The sequence below is a fragment of the Haliotis rubra genome, unplaced genomic scaffold (genome assembly GCF_003918875.1).
Source record: "Haliotis rubra isolate DU_JTF1 unplaced genomic scaffold, ASM391887v1 Scf24, whole genome shotgun sequence".
NCBI classification, from domain to species: Eukaryota; Metazoa; Mollusca; class Gastropoda; order Lepetellida; family Haliotidae; genus Haliotis; species Haliotis rubra.
The window spans coordinates 2,949,248-2,971,740 of NW_025766447.1; the positions used below are offsets into that span (position 1 = coordinate 2,949,248).

At 41.2% G+C, this 22,493-nt stretch overlaps 2 protein-coding genes across 2 annotated transcripts in view; one reads left to right on the top strand and one right to left on the bottom strand.

Moving 5' to 3' along the window:
- LOC124278634 (sonic hedgehog protein A-like) overlaps positions 1-22,493 on the bottom strand; it is a 120,519-nt gene that overhangs the window by 39,373 nt on the left and 58,653 nt on the right. Inside the window, exon 2 of the mRNA XM_046714401.1 lies at positions 651-1,343. Coding sequence (XP_046570357.1) covers positions 651-953 — 303 coding nt within the window. The 5' untranslated portion in view covers positions 954-1,343. The remainder of the gene's footprint in view (positions 1-650; positions 1,344-22,493) is intronic.
- Positions 10,201-11,757, top strand: LOC124278676 (dentin sialophosphoprotein-like). Its single transcript, XM_046714447.1, has one exon. The coding sequence runs from the start codon at positions 10,201-10,203 to the stop codon at positions 11,755-11,757; it is 1,557 nt and encodes a 518-aa protein (XP_046570403.1).

The following is a 22,493-nucleotide window of genomic DNA, read 5'->3' on the forward strand; positions in this document are numbered from 1 at the left end:
CTCGGTGTGTATTACAAGCAAATCCACTAGCCTCACTTTTTCGTAATGGGGTACATGGAGTGTTGTGTGTCGCCTTACGTCCCCCTAAGCAACGCTTATTCAATATGTATATATGTGATATACCCAACGCGACAGACAAATGCTTTATGACAAAATGGTCCTTTGAAATAGGGAAAAAAGCATGGAAAACATACACATATTCACCATCACAATATACTTAAAGTAAGTCCTAAGGAATTTCAAAGATCGTATTCTCTTTCATTTTTCTGTCAAAGTTCAAAATATCCTGTAAATAGATACCTCAATATTTTATTTGTAAGCTTAGTTTTCATCGACTTCAGAATGAAGTTGGTCAACGCTACCTTGTTAATATTAGCTGATTATAGCTGGTTGAAAATGCATATTTCCCCTTGTCATCCACACAAACTTAAAAAGACAATCCATTTCTGCTATCCCCATAAATAATAGTAAAATAATTTCTGAAATTAAGATTACAATACTGGTAATGTATAAGTGACTTCAACTTTGGTAATAGAGACCTCACCGAACATTCTAGATAACTTGATGTGAACTTACCTATGACTTAAAAATAATATTGTTATTTTTTCTCTTTAAATCAGATTAAAATGACGTATTAAAGAATATCTCACCTCTGACATCATACGATCAGCGCCCGTTCGCTCCTCATCTTTGAACTCAATATTAGAGTTCTCATTTGAAACCAAATCTTTAAATTTCGCGTCTTCTTTAGTAATTGCCCCGTCGCTTAACCCGCTTGCTCCGATGGTATTTTCGGAGACATTAGGTACATGTTGTTTAAATACTAGGGGGGTGAGTTTCCTGGGTCGTCTCCTCCTGCCCGACCCCCTCCCAGGCCCACACTGAAGGGACAGCGGGGTGACGAGTAGCAGAATTATCAGTACCGCTTGTACCAACTTCAAGGAACAATGCATGGTATATAACCTGGCAACCAACCCAATATGTGCGGAAAACGTCCTCCTCACAAGACTGTCCCTGATGAAATTCCGTCAGGATTTGAGAAACATCACACCGAGGAGTATAAAAATATATATATGAAAGCCTTTGGTTCTAGTCTCCCGAGTTGAACTTGTCCTCGCCCGTGTCTTTGCTCAACTCTGTATTGTAATGATTATATCTCACACATTTATAATAACAGTAGTAAAATCCAGATAGCGCTCCAGCACCAGGCACATGGTTAATAAACTCAGTTGTTGTAAATTCAGCCTTTCAAAATTGATTGGCACACCGCGGAGTATATCCTCACAGACTTTTCTCGCTCGTGATTGGTCGATCCTTCCCGTGTTCACCCCCATGGTTCGGCCCTAAAACAAAAATAAAATCCATTTCACATCATAACTCATTCTTGTCGACGGTTTAAGAAAGCCCAATAACTGAAAAAAGACGTTTTACACATGTAGTCATAAAAAACAGGGTCAATAGTAGATTCCCCAAGTCCCAGCGACAGCCCTGTTCAGATGGTAGAATGAGTGACCGAACTTACCAAGCTCCGCTCAAAGTATACCGTCACATCTCCCTAACACCTTTGTATATTTCGCCGCTCCGTCTAAAGGGGCTTCGGGCTACACTATCTTCCCTACTGGACGCTGAGTTTTTCACTGTATTGACTTAAAGGCAGCGTTTCAACCAGCTGGTGGTTATATGGGCTTCCACACTCTCGGTGTCCCGGCTTGCCTCCACGGGGGGCTCTCATACTGGACAGGCGCATTGTTATGTCACTACGTGTTGAGTGTATTTACACATTGTCTATAACACTCGAAAGATAATTGCCCATCTATGAGACTGCATAAACGACTTTCTTACTGACGGTTAGGATTACTCTGAATTGTATTCAGATTATTTAAAACCTGTTAACAAGAATTAACATTTTATCCTTGATTTGAAGCAATCGCGTGACTTAAAATGTTATCTAATAGTTTTTAAGTAAAACTGGTTCATTTTAGTAAACCTAACATTTGCATATATTTAACTCCCATGGATGGATGTGCACTCTGTTTCCTAACTGCTCGGGATTCTTGAATATATTCAAGCTAATTATTAAGACAGTGTGTACAGTTCATAATTTGGGCGTTATTATCTTAAAAGAACCTTCAGAAATTTACATACGTTCATACAAAAGAAACCACAGTCAGTATATAAATTAATTCAGAAGGCAGTGATGTAATTAGTTCGAAAGTCCATTCCCAGTATAGGAATATAGGAAGTACTGACAAAATCTGTGTCGACGAGTTCCTTGAGATGTATGCGTACTTAAAATCTGCAATTACGCAATGATAGGGTGGCGATGTGGCATTGTAAGGAAAGGTATTGAAGCTCTGTATGTGTAGTATATGTGGCGTCCTTGTAGTTAATCACACCAGTACTACAGACAGCAGTATACTCCATACTACAGAGTGTCATGTGTCCCTATTCTGAAACCTTGTTAATCCAGACACTAGTTGAGCCAGGGTTCACTACATATGGATAATGCGGACACATGTTTGCGTATAGAACAATACTGTATTATGTCTGTGTGTTTGCTGTTTAAAAGTCGCACTCGCTAATCGAGAACTTTCCGAATTTCTGTGCACTAAATATCGATATTAAGACACCTGAGTATCAATACCGTGTTATGTTTGTTAGTTTTTTAACGTGTCACTCGGCAATATTCCAGCTATAGGTTGGCGGCCAGTAAATACCGGGGTCTAAACGAGACAATCCAGTGATTGATATTAGGAGCAACAATCACGCCGTCTAGGCACTAGAACACGCTATCAAGCAAGTCGCCGAGCCTGACAACCAGACCTATCTGGCCACCTCTAGCCACCTGGGGACATATACTAACTCACAACATACAAGAGGTTACGGAAAGGTTTCGCTATATAAGTCTCTTGCTGTCTCTGCACACTGATGACAGTACACAAGCCTTCTGCTGATGACGTTAGACAATCTTAGCACCTTATACAAGCCTGTTGCTGATCAAGGTGTACAAAGTCTCTTGCCAATGACGTTATACAAGTATGCTGCTGACAAGCATTTGATGACAATAGACAATCTTAGCACCTTATACAAGCCTGTTGCTGCCTGTTGCTGATGACAAGTATGCTGTACAAATTTGATGACGTTAGTATCTTAGCACCAAAGATCAAGGTTATCCAATGACGTTATACAATGCTGCTGACAAGCATTTGATGACGTTAGACAATATGTCGATGATGACGTTGAACAATCTGATGTTAATGACGTTATACTAGCGCCTCCTCACAAGAGCAGATGATGCATTTCTGAGCTAACTGAGCTGATGACATGTTTCTGAACCAACAGTGATGATGATGCATTTCTGAGCTAGCTGAGCTTATGACATGTTTCTGTACCAACAGTGATGATGATACGATTCTGAGCTAACTGAGCTGATGACATGTTTCTGAACCAACAGTGATGATGATACGTTTCTGAGCTAACTTGGCTCATGATGCGTTTGTCAGCTAACTGAACTGATGATGCGTTTCTAAGCTAACTGAACTGAAGATGCGTTTCTAAGCTAACTGAACTGAAGATGCGTTTCTGAGCTAACTGAGCTGATGATGCGTTTGTCAGCTAACTGAGCTGATGATGCGTTTGTCAGCTAACTGAGCTGATGATGCGTTTGTCAGCTAACTGTGCTGATGACATGTTTCTGAACTAACCCTGCTGATGATGCGTTTCTGAGCTAACTTGGCTCATGATGCGTTTGTCAGCTAACTGTGCTGACGGTGCGTTTCTAAGCTAACTGAACTGATGATGCGTTTCTAAGCTAACTGAACTGAAGATGCGTTTCTAAGCTAACTGAACTGAAGATGAGTTTCTGAGCTAACTGAGCTGATGATGCGTTTGTCAGCTAACTGAGCTGATGATGCGTTTGTCAGCTAACTGAGCTGATGATGCGTTTGTCAGCTAACTGTTCTGATGACATGTTTCTGAACTAACCCTGCTGATAATGCGTTTCTGAGCTAAATGCTAATGATGCGTCTTTGAGCTGTGTTGATGGTGCGTTAGTGAGATGACTGTGCTGATGATGGCATGTTTCTGAACTAACGTGCTAATGATGCTTTTGTGAGCTATCCATGACGTGGGTGCGTTTGGAAGCTATTCGTGTCGTTGACTGGCGTTGCACTAATCGTACGGATGACGATATGGGATCTTCTCATGCGATTCACACTTATGTAGAGTAACCGTGTTTACTATTGAAGCATTTGATAAGAGTAACGACTTGGGCCAAGTATTCAAGAGGTTGATGTTAAGAGAAGTCCGGCTCAGGAGAAAAACGCACGGGCTAGACGAATGGTATCGATTAAACAGGGGAAATTACTCTGCAGTTGATCATGTAGTGACAAATGTCCCGTGGAATAGCCAAGAGGACAAAAACAAAGTCTGGTCTTATCACTGGCTCATATTGCTGTGATACTGCTGGAAGCAGTCCGAAGTCCACTCACTCACTCACTCACTCACTCACTCACTCACTCACTCACTCACTCACTCACTCACTCACTCACTCACTCACTCACTCACTCACTCACTCCACTCACTCACTCACTCACTCACTCACTCACTCACTCACTCACTCACTCACTCACTCACTCACTCACTACTCCATAATCTATAATGACACATTTGATCTCCCAACGTACATCGAAGCCATTATCAGAATGTTCCGTGCTTTACATAATGCTGTAACCAGCAGAAAACTGTACATTTATTCAAGGGCTTTTTCTCAACGCAGTTTCAGAAGAAAGGCGATAATCTTAATGTCGACTCCCACACAAGTCATCTACATTTTATTACTGTCACCACGGGAAAATAAACAATTGATAATTTCAGCCGAAATGTTGTTACAACAATCATTGATTCGATATTTGAGATATACCGAGCCCGGAATCATAGCAAGCCATTTAATGGGGACTATACTCGATACATCAGTCGCCTGAGAAACTGTATCTTCTCACATGCTGCGAACAATAGTCAATAAAGTGGAAATCTCTGGTGTGGCATTATGACGTTCGACTAGACAGATGGCGCGATTATATCAACATTTTACACTTCCTTTAGAGGCCGAAAGATGCTCGTATGTTCAGCAAGGAGAATAGGGCTGAGTGTGCACTTAAAATATAGTGGCGCCATAAATGTAATCGTGTTAACTCCATCTTATTATTGAGTAGATCAAGACGTTTTAATTATCACAATATATTAGTCTGACATTGTGTGAAGAACATGTCATATCAACATACACGTCTGTCTGGAAGCAGCTCATATCAACAGGGGTCTTTGAGGAAAAAGTCAGCTAAACGTGACTATGGTTACATAGAGAAGTCATCGGTATGGTCATACAGAGTGGTACATATCGCGTGACTATGGTTACATAGAAAAAGAAGTCATATAGAGTAGCCAGTATGGTTACAGAGTGGTCATCAGGGTGGCCATATCGATATTGTTACTATGGTTACACAGAAAAGCCATCGGTATGGTTACAGAGTGGTCATATCGCTATGGTTACATAGAGAAGTCATCGGTATGGTTACAGAGTGGTCATATGACTATGGTTACACTAGAGAGAGTAAATATATCGCTATGGTTACAGAGTGGTCACATCGCTACATGGTTATCTCTAGAGAAGCCATCGGTATGGTTACAGAGTGGTCATATCGCTATGGTTACATAGAGAGAAGTCATCGGTATGTATGGTTACAGAGTGGTCATATCGCTATGGCTACACACGGTGGTTATACTATGGTTACATAGAGAAGTCATCGGTATGGTTACAGAGCATCGGTATGGTTCATATGACTATGGTTACATAGAGAAGTCATCGGTATGGTTACAGAGTGGTCATATCGCTATGGTTACATAGAGAAGTCATCGGTATGGTTACAGAGTGGTCATATCGCTATGGTTACATAGAGAAGTCATCGGTATGGTTACAGAGTGGTCATATGACTATGGTTACATAGAGAAGCCATCGGTATGGTTACAGAGTGGTCATATCGCTATGGTTACACAGAAAAGCCATCGGTATGGTTACAGAGTGGTCATATCGCTATGGTTACACAGAAAAGCCATCGGTATGGTTACAGAGTGGTCATATCGCTGTGGTTAGGAAGAGAAGTCAGGGGTGGCCATATCGATATTGTTACGTAGAGTGGTCATATCGCTATGGCAACAGACAATGGTTATATCTCTTTGGTTACAGAGAGTAGCCATATCCGCATGGTTACACAGAGTGGTCATATCGCTATGGCGACCCACACTGGTTATATCTCTATGGTTACAGAGAGTATTCATATCGCTATGGTTACACAAAGTGGTCAAATCACCATGTCTACACACAATGGTTATATCCCTATGGTTACAGGGGTAGCCATATCGATATGGTTACGCAGAGTGGTCATATCGCTATGGAAACACACAGTGGTTATATCTCTATGGTTACAGAGAGTAGTCATATCGCTATGGCTACACAGAGTGGTCATATCGCTATGGCAACATACAGTGGTTATATCTCTATGGTTACAGGGGTAGCCATATCGATATGGTTACGTAGAGTGGTCATATCGCTATTGCAACACACAGTGGTTATATCTCTTTGGTTACTGAGGGTAGCCATAACGCTATGACTACACAGAGTGGTCATATCGCTATGGCTACACATGGTGGTTATATCTGTATGGTTACAGAGAGTAGTCATATCGCTATAGTTACACAGAGCGGTCATATCGCTATGGCTACACACGGTGGTTATATCTCTATGTTACATAGGGTAGCCAAATCGCCATGGTTACATAGAGTATATATACTTCTACGGTAACACGGAGTAGTCATACAGTGATGGTTACATAGACAAGGCATCGGTATGGTTACAGGGTGGTCATATCGCTATGGTTACATAGACAAGGCATCAGTATGGTTACAGGGTGGTCATATCGCTATGGTTACATAGACAAGGCATCAGTATGGTTACAGGGTGGTCATATCGCTATGGTTACGTAGAGAGGCCATCGGACTGGTTACAGAGTGGTCATATCGATATGGTTACATCGACTCGTCGTTGCTTTGGTTATACCAAGTAATCAACTGCACTAGGGGAAAATTATTATTCAATTACTCCCATTACTTCAATCACCAAATTACCGACATGAAACTACTTACGATCGGTTCAAGCCATATATTTACAGGTGATGGAACGTTAAGCATTGCGGTAATTCTAATGAGTTTGAGGTATTTATGCCACAGTTTCATGCACTAGTTTAGGTGTGAAGCTCACCCTGTATGTATCGTCACTACAAGTAACGCACAAAGGCTCCGAGACTGCAGGGAGCAGTGTCGTGTATAACTGCAGGCTTCACATCGGAGACAAACAGTTACATTAGGCAGTAAACACTGGGGTCATTAGCTAGCCGGGCCGATGAGAGCCAACACAAGAGGGTCATATATAGTGTGTCCTTTCTCGTTCCAGATCTGCCTTGCCCAAACACCTCTGAGAGCCCTGTCGCTGACGTGGGTCCGAGTCGGGCAACTCTGCCCTGAGGATGTCGTTGTCGCCGTCCACGAGGCCAGGACTGGATCAGCGGCTTTGATCTGTCACGGCTTTAGATGCCAGTTGATTAGCACAAAACGGCTTCGAGACAAAATCGACATCGCTGTTCAGGAATTCTCACGACAAATCACAGAGAAAATATTGTTGAATCGCAGTTTGGGAATCCAGGCAAAGTCCTAATCCTGGCTTGAATAGAGCGGCTCAGAAGAGCTCGAATCAAACAAAATATTGGTGTTTATATTTTAAGCAGCTGTGTTCAGACATAACCATCTATTGTCGTCCATGGGTATAATCTTATCCCTGATGTAGATAACATTGTTTACATTAATCTCCTCGTATAGCCCCGGGCCATCTTCAAGCATATTAGGCCGATTTTGACCGAGGGAAAATCTACCATCTTGGAATGTAATGGTTTGATGGCTTCGATCATGACTCGAGGCTCAAATAAGATTTCGCTTAATAGATAAAGACACGAGGCAGGGGCAGCATGACAGACTGAGATGCATGACAGACTGAGCGGGGCGCTATACACGGAGGCGAGGTAGAAGGAAGGGGTCAGGATGAATGTACGATTTATACAGGAAGTCAATCAATTCCAGTTTGCTGATATACAGGAAGACCTCGGTTGCTCGAACACCACTATTACCCGTTGTAGCGTCTACACGGCATTAAAGTCCGATATCGATGTATTGAACTTCGATACAGCTGGATGACCCCAAAGTGAATGAGCGAGTGAGGTGGATTTTAGGTTGCTTTTAGCAATATGGCAGCAATATTATTTCGGGGGATATCTGAAATGGGCTTCACACATCCGTCTTACCTGGATATTCGAACGCGGAGGAGAGAACGCATTTTTCTAAAGGGTATCTCACCGCTCCCGACAACCATGAAAACTTTGAGTCGAAAGGGTTTCAATATACAAACATGTTTCTGGAACCTACGTAAATACTTCGAGTTATCTGAGGTTCGGCACAGTCACATGACTTAGAAAGGAAGCAGCAGGGACCAAGCTTTACTTCGATACAGCCGTATGTTCGACACTTCAAAGGTTCACACAACGGCGTTTGAGTGAGTGTGTGAATTTAGTTTTACGCCGCTTTTAGCAATATTCCAGCAATATTACGGAGACACCAGAAATGGGCTTCACACATTTACCCATGTGGGGAATCGAACCCGGGTCTTCGACGTGACTAGCGATCGCTTCAGCCAATAGGCTACCCCACCGCCCCGTTTTACTGTATTGGAGGCAACGAAACAGCCCATTTGATGTGAAGTCATGATCCAGTTGTTGTAACAATTTACATCACGTTGTGCAGGAAACTAAGGTGCTAGTCACGGCAGCCATTAGGTGGGTGGGAGTTGACGCTGAAGCTGGGTACTGGGTTGGGGTGAAGGGGTGGTTTGGGGGTGGGTTTCAAGGAGGTAGAGGGCGTCATAATAGCACTGGCATGCCATGACGGAAACGTTCTTCTACCCACAATCCTCGATTGCAACTCTTGCACAACTTATAGCAATCCCGTCTTGGTTGAAGGGTATTGTGAGGTAGGTTAATGCCGCAATAGTCAGCCATCATGAAAATCGGTCAGACCGTATTCCCTCAAGTAGTGGTTCTACTACAGTCTGTATATATGCACCCATGACCGCAGTCTTCCCAGTGAACACTTCGACCCACAAGGTGATGTAACCGAAATACCTAGCGAGTGAAGCACAGTTGGCAACGCAGTCGATTGTTGGCTGTGTCGTAGATGTGTCTGGAGCACGTTGCCAAAGACATCAAGACGTGGTATTGATGGGTGAGGGACAACTGCAGATCGCTTATTAACGGATATACGGCGTCTGGGTCCTAGGGGTGATGAAGTACGATAAAATGAGCTGGAGTCGTTTTGACATTTTCTGGAATTGACGTACAAACAGAGTCCTCCTAAGGAAACAGTCGTTGTGGGAGCGCCGCGTAAAAGCGCTCATCACTGGAGAGGTGAGGAGAAATCTGGTTTAACCGCGTTCAAGATTAAGACACTTGTATAAGGACGTGCATATGTGTGTGCGTGCACGTATCCGTGAGTGCGTATGTGCGTGTACGTGTGTGCGTGCGTGCGTGTGTGTGTGAGGGAGATGCGTGTGTGAGAGAGAGAGATAGAGATAGACATGACCACTTATCCATTAGTCTGTGTCTTGTGAAAATCAAGACGGACTAATTGTTTTCTCCCTTTAGATAGTGGTTGCGTCTTCAGTGGTCCCAAATGAGCTGCAGATGAGTTGGCTACAACCGGTGGTGCAACCAGTCTGTTGCAATACCGTATATCTAGGAAGGCTTATTTAAGCGCCGTAGTTCATTTTTCACCCCCCGGGGACGAGTGCCAGGGGTGACAACACGTACCATCTTATAACATCTTTTGGTTGGATGTGCCATCCGCACTCCGGACACACCCTCTGTCCACTAGGCCAAGGAGTTCTATCACAGTGACGAGAGTTGGACGGATCCAACGACCCAAATTCTCATAAATGCTGAATACAAATTACTTCCAGCCCAGTCTGTGAAATTTTGAGAAAATGGAATTCGGACATGTAGTGGTAGCAATGGAAGTAATGGTAGTAGCAGCAGTGTGAGAATCAAAATGACACATGTTAGCAACAATATTAGCAACAGCAGTACAGGCGGTAGCAATAGATATATCAGTAATAATAGCAACTACAGCAGCAATATTAGTGACAGCAGCAACGGTAGTAACAGCAACTGTAGCAGCAATATTAGCGACAGTAGCAACGGTAGTAACAGCAACTGTAGCAGCAATATTAGCGACAGTAGCAACGGTAGTAACAGCAACTGTAGCAGCAATATTAGCGACAGCAACGGTAGTAACAGCAACTGTAGCAGCAATATTAGCGACAGTAGCAACGGTAGTAACAGCAACTGTAGCAGCAATATTAGCGACAGCAGCAACGGTAGTAACAGCAACTGTAGCAGCAATATTAGCGACAGCAACAACGGTAGTAACAGCAACTGTAGCAGCAATGTTTGCGACAACAGCAACGGTAGTAACAGCAACTGTAGCAGCAATATTAGCGACAGTAGCAACGGTAGTAACAGCAACTGTAGCAGCAATATTAGCGACAGTAGCAACGGTAGTAACAGCAACTGTAGCAGCAATATTAGCGACAGTAGCAACGGTAGTAACAGCAACTGTAGCAGCAATATTAGCGACAGTAGCAACGGTAGTAACAGCAACTGTAGCAGCAATATTAGCGACAGCAACAACGGTAGTAACAGCAACTGTAGCAGCAATATTAGCGACAGCAACAACGGTAGTAACAGCAACTGTAGCAGCAATATTAGCGACAGCAGCAACGGTAGTAACAGCAACTGTAGCAGCAATATTAGCGACAGCAACAACGGTAGTAACAGCAACTGTAGCAGCAATATTAGCGACAGCAGCAACGGTAGTAACAGCAACTACAGCAGCAATATTAGCGACAGCAGCAACGGTAGTAACAGCAACTGTAGCAGCAATATTAGCGACAGTAGCAACGGTAGTAACAGCAACTGTAGCAGCAATATTAGCGACAGCAGCAACAGTAGTAACAGCAACTGTAGCAGCAATATTAGCGACAGTAGCAACGGTAGTAACAGCAACTGTAGCAGCAATATTAGCGACAGTAGCAACGGTAGTAACAGCAACTGTAGCAGCAATATTAGCGACAGCAGCAACGGTAGTAACAGCAACTGTAGCAGCAATATTAGCGACAGCAACAACGGTAGTAACAGCAACTGTAGCAGCAATGTTTGCGACAACAGCAACAGTAGTAACAGCAACTGTAGCAGCAATATTAGCGACAGCAGCAACGGTAGTAACAGCAACTGTAGCAGCAATATTAACGACAGCAGCAACGGTAGTAACAGGAACTGTAGCAGCAATGTTTGCGACAACAGCAACGGTAGTAACAGCAACTGTAGCAGCAATATTAGCGACAGCAGCAACGGTAGTAACAGGAACTGTAGCAGCAATGTTTGCGACAACAGCAACGGTAGTAACAGCAACTGTAGCAGCAATATTAGCGACAGCAGCAACGGTAGTAACAGCAACTGTAGCAGCAATATTTGCTACAGTGGGAATTATAGCAGCAATGACAGAAGCAGATGGCAAATCAGCAACAGCATCAGAAGTGTCAGATGAAGGCTCGAGGTGATGCATGTCTTAGATACTTTGCTAAAACCAGTGACAAAACTACAGACTTCATCGATCATAGTGTCAATACTTGCCATCCGATTCACATATGCAGCAACCCTTTATACTAAACGATCATTTATACAACCATTGCAAAGATTCAATGCAATTCAATCCGAACTGAAGCATCCCGGGAGCTATGACAATAAGTCTCTCACAGAAGAAGGTTAAACATTTGGAGAGCGAGAGCCTAGCGGACAACCAACCATCTCAGGACACCATAACTGTCATTAACGCTTCCGTTCTTGGTAATACAATGTATCTCTATCTATATTAGAGATAAGACAACCCATGCAATTTATATTTTGATCAAGAGCTAACTACAAGTTACATTGCTCTCGATATGATCGCCATTTATTTTTGCTTCGCGATTTTTTTATCATGATTGACAGAAATCATTTCTTTTCATACATCATAAAGACTCTTAATGTTGATGTGATGCAAATATAGATGTTTTACGATGATGATATGCTCTACGATATGCATGATGTAACTGACGAAATTGATGACGATTGGTTGGGTGGTTGGTTGGTTGATTGGTTGGGTGGGTGGTTGGTTGGTTGATTGGTTGGATGGTTGGTTGGCTGATTGGTTGGGTGGTTGGTTGGTTGATTGGTTGGGTGGTTGGTTGGTTGGTTGATTGGTTGGTTGGTTGATTGGTTGGTTGATTGATTGGTTGGGTGGTTGGTTGGTTGGTTGATTGGTTAGTTGGTTGGTTGGGTGGGTGGGTGGATTAGTGGGTGGTTGTTTAACGTCGCTCTCTGCACTATTCCAGTGATACCTACCGCTCACATATTGTACAGTATACATTGTTTATTCTTGAGGACTGTATCACATGCTTTCATTGTGAAGACATGTAAGTAATGTATTGTAACATATATTGTAACGTTCAGAAAATAATTTGAGTAAATACTGTACTGCAAATAATGTATTTGCCTGTATGGTCTTCGGATTCAGCTCCAGAGGGAATAAAAGACTGGTTTATTTATTCACAATCGGGGCGAAACCAGGTTCGAACCTGTGACTAAAGGTTTCTGTCAAGGGGACGCAACTCTGCATTCATTTTGGACTTTTCCAAGATAGTTACAGTAGATCTGAGTAATATCGCGTCACTGCAATGGCTCTGTCACTCATGCTGAGTATGTTCTGGCCAGCGCATGGTTAAACAGAGACATGATCAAAATTCTTGGAACTGTGCTTCTGACGCATGTTGAACGGCTCACCGTTTGGACACAGCGATCATGGGAACCGCCATGTTGTTGCAGAGGTAGGTGGAGGAGCGAATGTCACCACTGATGCAGTATCTACAAACAGACCCGCTGCACAAAGGCCCAGTTCTCACATTCATTAACAGCACACACTAATTGGCATATTTACAATTACTACTGCCGCCCTACCTTCCCAGCTCCAATATCGATTCCTGGTAATTAAAGTCCCCCATTACATCAAGTGGTTATTCCCCACGTTTGCTGATGCTAACACACACAACATGAAAGTGCTGGTGCCGGAGCAATGTTGCTTCCTTTCAAGCCCATTGCACGCGATTGTTGGGGGGAAATAATTTGATATCTAAAATGTTTTGCATTAAGCTGTATGAAATCATTTTATTTATTTTTTCAAATAATTAATATATTCTGAGTGAATAAATAAATTTCTGTAAAATTATATAAATATTTTCACACACTGTTTCTGTGAAAAGCTGGAAGGCAACAAATCAAAATCAAAACTCTCGACCGAACGAACCTGTATTTTTTGCGATCACGCGAGACGTCAGCAGACGCGAGACTACAACACGGAATGGAGACAACTCACTCATCTCATGCTATCGCACGCAGGCACGTGACTAGTTTGATACAATTACATTGGCTTTGCCCTACAGATCGATGGCTGATATCCGTTATAGATTACCTCTTCAGGCGTGTGATTTATATCAGCGATATCAAAGTCGGGGGAATAATGCAGAAAGCACAACTGACACCGTCTAGACGTTATGTGACTGGAGTTCAGGGTGGAAAACATGGAGAAACTGTTCAAAGACGAACTTTGTTGTCGTAATACGACCACCATGCCTCAATCACGATGCGATAAATCGCCAAACTAGCACTGGCGACCTTGGAAATTCATGACTTGCAGTATTTCAAGAATGGGATGGTTGATATCAGGGAAATAAAATTGTATTAGGAAGACCACATCAAAAGTGATACTTTTTCCACCAGGAGGAAGCCGGAGTTGTCGTCGTCATCGTCATCGTCATCATCATCATCACCATCATCATCAACATGACGTCGATACAGTTTCGCGCCATGAATAAATCCTCCTACCCCTGCCTATATGTCGATAGAACTATACAGCCACCTGTCTGCATGTCAACAGGACTGTACAACCACCCGTCTACATGTCAACAGGACTGTACAACCACCTGTCTACATGTCAACAGGACTGTACAGCCACCTGCCTACATGTCAACAGGACTGTACAGCCACCTGTCTACATGTCAATAGGACTGTCAGTAGGACTGTACAGCCACCTGTCTACATGTCAATAGTACTGTACAACCACCTGTCTACATGTCAATAGGACTGTACAGCCACCTGTCTACATGTCAATAGGACTGTACTGTACAGCCACCTGTCTACATGTCTGTCTACATACATGTCAACAGGACTGTACAGCCACCTGTCTACATGTCAATAGGACTGTACAGCCACCTGTCTACATGTCAATAGTACTGTACAGCCACCTGTCTACATGTCAATAGGACTGTACAGCCACCTGTCTACATGTCAACAGGACTGTACAGCCACCTGTCTACATGTCAATAGGACTGTACAGCCACCTGTCTACATGTCAATAGGACTGTAGATCACCTGTATACATGTCAATAGAACATTACAATCACGCGTCCACATCGGAGTAAACTACCATTCAATGTTAAACACTTAACACTCCCACAAGTGTAAAGTAAGTAGATAAAAGCAACTGAATTCAGAACTATAATGAAACCTGCTGCAAAATGATCAGATTCTTATTACAAAACTCTTCCAAAGGCAAGCCTTTCTTCGTGTAACCGACGTTAATACAAGCACTTGTCACGTCACATATTGTATACTAGTATATGTTGAATCGCAAAAAGTTGATGTTTCTCCTGATCAAGAGATGCGTAGCATTTATTGGCACTCCTGAAAAGGGCTGCTAATGATCCCTACGAGAGCAAAGCAAATCCACGTGGAAACTCCCGCCATGAGATATCTAAATAAACAAGCTATCCCTTCTTGTGTGTACAGAGGGAAATTGACGAGATAAATAGTGTTCTTTATCTACAGTCGTACATGTTTGTTGACTGCAAGTCTAAACATTCTTTATTTTTTCCCATCCAAGCAGTAAGTGCAAGTACATTTCAAGGTAGGGACCAACTGAAGCGTTTTTCGGTTTATTTTTAATTTACGCTGAAGTGCAAGATTTTTATGGACATTGTCTTGGTTGTTGAATTCTTTTAAATCGAGAATACGAGTCAGATGTATTGACCACAACAATGTATACACGTTCATGACAAAGGTCATGGTGTGTTCACAGAGATACGCCACATCATAACCTGGCGCCTAGGCTTTTGTCAGGGTGGATACATTGAAAACTTGAGAGTTGATACTGAAGTTTCCAAGTAAAAAAATAAGACTTTTCTTTTCTTTACACTTGAAATATATCATATTTGGTTACTGAATAATTAGATTAAATTTTCCCAATTTCTGTTTGTCTCTAAAATTATATTCACATATTACGCATGAATGTTGAGAATGCACGACTGCAAAGTGCATGAATGTTGTGAATGCATGATTGTAAAGTGCATAAATGTTGAGAATACATTATTGTAAAGTGTTGAATGTTGAGAATGCACGACTGCAAAGTGCATGAATGTTGTGAATGCATGATTGTAAAGGGCATGAATGCTGCGAATGCATGATTGTAAAATGCAAAAATGTAGAGAATACATTATTGTAAAGTGTTGAATGTTGAGAATGCACGACTGCAAAGTGCATGAATGTTGTGAATACATTATTGTTAAATGCATGAATGGTCGTTTATGACTCAAAGCTTACATCAAATCTCAAAGTAAAGTCGTGTTTCAAAGCAATAAAAACATTTGACATTTAATCTGAGAAAATTGGCTGGAAATTTGCCGACTGGATAAAGTTATTTACTAACTCAATCCCGACGTTTCAAAGTTGGATTAACTGTATAAATGCGGACACGACGGAACGAAACTTCAAAATTTGTCGCGAAGCGTCAGTGTTTAACTTGAGGTGCTGTTCCCGAGAACGAAAAGAAAACCTGGTTTTGATGGATGTTACACGATAGTGAAATTACCAGGCGGGTGTCAAGACACACCTAATGTTTGGAGTCGGACGGGAGTTAGTTAAGGGGCAAAACCACAAAGAAAAGCCAGAATACCATAGAATTGATTTGACACCTGCTAAGTCACCGACAAGACGTAGACAGCGGAGGTCAAGCAAGAAAAATCTCAAATTCCAGTTAACCCAACCCCCAAAATACACACAAGGGAAATAGAAGTAAAAAATGAAGAAAATCGGGTGGTTTGTTTTAGGTTTTGAGGTCGTCTCTCATCGTTTCCCATCTCCTCTGTCAATACACACCCAACCAATTAGCGACACCCTAGTGCTTATTTCGTTTCCGTTAAGCAAACGTTGAGCATTCCTATATTTTGCACCATACTTACTGTTGAACATTTACCCTACAATATCACTTTCATTTCATCAGTTCATCGCAGTCTCCATTTTTCGTTGTAAATCCCTGCAAGACATATTAACTTAGTCTAGAATTACATCAGAAAACCATTTTCATATCCTATTTCAACTAAAACAAAATTGCTTTATTGCAATTGCCTCTGGCAGTATATCGCCATATATTCCGGAGAGATCAATATTGTTAGCTACATGGTCACTCCTTTAGATATATCCATATTGTTCTAATGCAATAATCATTACATCACCATGTATTCATGTCAAGTTGTATTTTCAATACCGTTATTTCCATGGTAACCTCAGCTACAGATAAAAATGTTTAATCCAATAATCATTACAATTTCTGAAGTAATATCACCAACATCGATATTTTCACTGTCACTCTTACTCTAAACACACTCAAACTGTTTAAATGCAATTATTATTACATCGCCATATATTATATTCCGAGGTGATATTAGCAATATTCCGAGGTTCATTGTCGGAGATAGTATAAATACACTCAAACTGTATGAATGCGATAATTATGATATCACCATATATGCTGAAGTGATAATATCAATAACTTAACTTTCATTATCATTTCTACTATACGTAAAATTTAATTGTTTTTTTTTACTGTGCACTAATTGCTGTGTCGCCATAGATTATTGATACCGTTACTTTCATGATTATTTCTACCATACATAAAATCGAGTTGGTTTTTTTCATGCACTAACCCCTGTATCACCATAGATTATCGATACCGATACTTCTTGGTCACGTCTACTTGAAATAATTCCAGTATTTAAGACACCAATCATTACATCGCGATAGATGTGAAGATCGTGAAGTGATATTATTAATACCGTTATTTTCATTGTGACTTCTACTTATATCCTGAATTCACCACGAAAAGCAGAACTCTTAGTAGGTATAGATACCCATCATTAGTAGGAGCACACTAGCGCGAGTGAACTTCCATGTAAAAAGGCCGAGATTCGATAATGTCAGAGGATGGTATCGTTCTCCTCACCCAACGAAGAGCCAAATGACACTGTGTCATCGATACTAAACTTTATAATCCAAAAACATCAGTGTTGGTGAGTTCTTAAGAGGATGAGTTACCATTATAACCCTGCCTTGAAATCAGGAATCTGATTAAAGTCCAGCCATGATATAAACCGTATATTTCCCGGCCTCTGAGGAAGAGCTTGTATCAATAGCGCTGTCTCGCGATAGGTTGTACCTTAGAGGGGATAAAGAAGCTCCCATCTTGAGGAGGGAATAAACCAACATGTCTGGATGCAGTGAGAACTATTCCAAATTTATATGATGAACTTGCTGAATGGTATCGGCGTGATAGAGGCGACCACTGAAGAGATAAGCTTGTCAAACGTAGACCTGGCTACCGATAATGGAGAAAAAAGACGCACAATCAATGGATATACAGGACCCTACAATCAAATATACAGCGACAATATATGGAATATTGGCACATAAAATGTTATGTATTTAGTCTAAATGGGAGGATGTTATTGTGTTAAGAGTGAATCATAAACCGGCAAATAAATCGATCTCCGGACCAGTTCCGACATTGATCAGGGTGACACCGTGGTTCTGCGGAATGGCGGGTTGGACTGACACATTCTTTCATGTCAAACGGTGGAATTGGAACACAACGAAGTACTGCAAGCTACGAAGGTACATTGGGCTGTGTTCAGTAAATCTGGAAGTACATTAACTCCTGATATACCGAAATTTCACATTAAGCTGAGCCAGATCTCGGCAGTTTAGAGGCCATCATACTAGAGGTTGGGTCCAAGAGGTAAAGCATTCGGTTCCATCCTAATATAACCCTGCGATAAGTCCACCATTACCTCCACATTGCGACGACCGATGACGAACTGACTGTCTCCTATACGTATGCCGTAGATATTAATACTACATGGCAATTACGGTTTAAACGTGACTTTACTAATGGCCTCGATGACCTGTTTGTTTGTTCACAATATCAATCACGAGATTGTTATGTCCAGATTCACAGGCCTCCGTTATATTATCTGGCGTAAAACAACGAAACGAGCATTTAGCTGTTAATGTGAACAATATAACTGACTAATTTTCAAGGGCGTTAAGAGTTGTTTGTGACTCATAAATGTTTATTTGCAGATTATTTAAGCGGTACAATATTTTGTTTCTAAAGTGGCATTTATGAATGAAATTAGTGTTTCACCAACAGTCCACGACAAGAGACAAATATGATCTATTTCTCTCCCTGAACAGAAACAATAAGACCTCACTAGCTTTCCGAGAAACTGAATGGTTTGTTTTCAACGTCCCTGCCCCGAAAACACAATACACATATGACAACGTAACTGCGACGTTACCCCAGTCGTGCGCAAAGCACATCATAAGTATTTAACTGCCTGCCTAGCCAGCCGCTAACGGCCTGTTTGAAAGAAGTGCAAGTGTTACCAGCTACAGACTTATAATCCACAGTGTTTAGATTCGGTAAATGCAGTTTTTCTAAAATAAACGCTTTACGCATGGAGTAGCGTGAAACGTCTCCGTGCGTTGGTTGATCGTCATAACAAGGCCGTAACAGCGGTAATGTACGAGCTCTGTTAAACTCGACGAGCACCCTCGCGCCCTCCGACGTACAGTTTCCACCTCCTACTGTTTAAACACATTCCCAGACATGATTCCGTGTTTTGCAAGTCGGGAAAGGGACGTTATGACTTCCGACACCGTTGGAACACATCTGGTTAAAGCGCACCTCGTTAAAGTCTACATGCCACCGAGCAGGCCACACAACCAATGTTTGTTTATTATTTTTGTTTGGGCCATTACTCCCGATTCTTTTGAACCAGTTAGGACCAATTTAAGAGACCATAAATTGCCGGCAATCTGCACGTGCCATTGGAATGGCCCCGCTGATGACATATGGGAAATTGCGCGTGTAGTGGCAAGTAATCCCCAAGGGAGATCACTCTAAATAGTGTTATAGAATTACGCATAAAAACACGTTTACCCATAATCTTATTGGGTATTCACTATGCGGCAGATTGTTCCCATTCAAACAATGTGTACATATGGTTCCTCTAGTAAGTATAATGCAAATCTGAAATATTTTTGAGAGGCAACAGATAGTCTCAACTACAGATAACCTATTTCCACCTATACGTGTGCTGTTGACAAAAATGGTCAAACAAATTCTAAATAATGTTCTTATAGGTTATAACTTGGTTTCCCGACAGGAGATCATCGTCTGATAGGTTGCCTTTCTAAATGGACAAAAAGGTTGGTGTGGACAACTGACAAACCCGCCAGAGAAATTAGCCATCAGTGAAAATGGGTTACGCAACACAATAATCAGTTCAGGTAAAAATGTTCCATCTTGTTTTGTGTGTATGAACATGTCAGGTCTTACTTTGTGGTTAAGTGACGTATGAGGAATGTGGGGGTCCGTCGAATGATATTAACAGAGCTACAGATAACTTTTGGGTCATTGAGTTATGTACTCACTTGTGTTCATCTCAATTGGGTATCCTAATTCTCCTTTGAGTAACCAAATAAATTGTACTCACCTCACTCAAACTCAGTTGGGTATTTTGCCATTTTCCATTAAATTTGAAAATATAGTGAAGTTTAAAAGTTAATGTTTGTTATTTATATTTGATCTGTAATATGAGAAACGATACGAGTGAGTGAGTGAGTTAATATTTAACGTCACATCGGCAATATCTCAGCCATATCGTGACGAAAACAATTTATACAATAAATAGTGAAAATACTTTGAAGATTAAAACCTGTCAACGATGGACAGTAAAAACACTAGAGAATCACAGCTATGAATATAAAACTAGCGAGCAGAGAAACGATAAGAAAGACTGCAAGTTGTCAAGTTCATGTCCTGAAATAGAACCTCTCCGTATAATTCAGTTATTTTATCTATCCACCGGTACGCAAGCTAAGATTTGGCATTTTTGTGTGTACGAATGTAAGATCACATTCATGAGTATTTACAAAATTTCAAGCGTACTTGTACGCAATAGACTGAATAGAAAATTGAGTTTTCACATAAATATTGCGTAATTTACGCAGATACGCAGCTTATCTGTACCTCTGTATTAAGTCTTGTAAACTTTATTCAGTAACGTTAGACTATTTGTATTGTGATGTTGGATACTTTGGTCAAAATAGAAATCATAGCATTTGACAACGTTCTCTGCCCAAACATATGATAACCTATCCAAAGACCCCTTCTCATGCTCGTCTCTTGGTGATGTCGCCACTCTGGACCTCAAACAAAACTTTCACTGGAACTAACGTCTAATTATCACGTCTGTCTGTAATGTCCTTGTACTTATTATTCCATTTTATTTTCTCCCCAATACCTTTGTACATTTCCAGCCACTAACCTGATACTTTACAAAAACGTAGAAATTTAGCCTTTCATAAACCTATCACGTATTCGCAGTAAGTGCCAATACTTTTATACATTGTAACTGCAATGTTTATGTATAATTGAATCAATCGTAAATGTGTTGTATGAAGTACCAGCTTGATACATTGCTCTCTGTCCAGGTGTACTGCATACTTTAAACCAACTGAAACCTCTCTAATACGGTACTGGTTATTCCGGAAACACACTATTCAGGACAGTATATACTGAAAACCAAACAATTAAAGGCACATTCACACACTTGAATCAATACTCAGGACTCCTGTTAATACGGACAATTTCACTGTAAACTGAACTGTCCGGATTGGCAAGGTTTCCCTCCATATCGTCCCGACTGCTATACAATACATAGTGAGATGAGTGCCCTTCCATAACGATTCATAGGAGGCCATGTATCTTTACGAGCGTCATCTGGTTTCTTCGTTGGGAGACTTAAGTCATATTAGATTGTTAACATTCCAATCGGGGTTGAGACATTCAATACAAGCAATAACAAGGTTGCATCCAACACTGACGTGACTGGAACCTGTCGGTGTAGTTGACGACTTCGCCATACATACAAGTTGTTCTGTCGTCATAAACGCGCATTCCAAAACAACAGCATCTCTCCATGCCAGGTCCTCTCTTGTCTTAATAACAACCGTGGCTCAGATGTTGTTTACTATGTAAACGTATAGGTAATTTGACGGGGTGTAAAAACTGGGATTGACGTCTCAGCTGAAACTCAGAACGATGAAAGACCCCGAGACGTGTAGTTGATATAACGTAGATATTCGAAGGAACATATGCTGTGTCGTATTCTTGAGAAAGACTTAAAGCACCGTGCCATTTGAAATATTTAGAGCACTTTTTTTTCAAATCTTTGCTCGCATATATGTGACTGGTCATTAAAAATCTAAACATGAAAACCACGAAAAGTGATTGAAACACATACAAAAATATAAGATCTAAAGTAACTTGTCATTATAGAAACTAAACACTTTTTAATCGTAAATATTTGTACAAATGGACACATTTGATGAAATTATATCTATTTAATATTGTGATTGTTTTATGTGAATATTTAAGACCGATGGCAATTGATACTTTTACAATGTTAAGAAATAGTTAGTTACGATAGATCTAAATATAGTGTGCAATGACTGTTTGTGTGAAGGTAGGACAGAAACAGAGACGATGTAATAAACGCGAAATTCCCCGTTGAGTCATCTAGATCGTAAACCTCCGTCGGCTCCTTTTCACGGGGTAAATGGAATATAATAGTTTTAGTTTTTGGGCTGGGGTAGAACGCTAAGGCGACGTAGAAACAGCACGTTTCTAACACCTATAAAAGTTGACAGTTATAGCCGAAAACGAAATCACAGGAATAGCTTGATGTAAGAATGGTAGGTGTCACTTGGTACTTGGCGGAAACACTATACCTGTGTTGAAGTTTACGAGTGCCTCTCTAGGCATAAATGATATCGTAATCGCCGAGAACA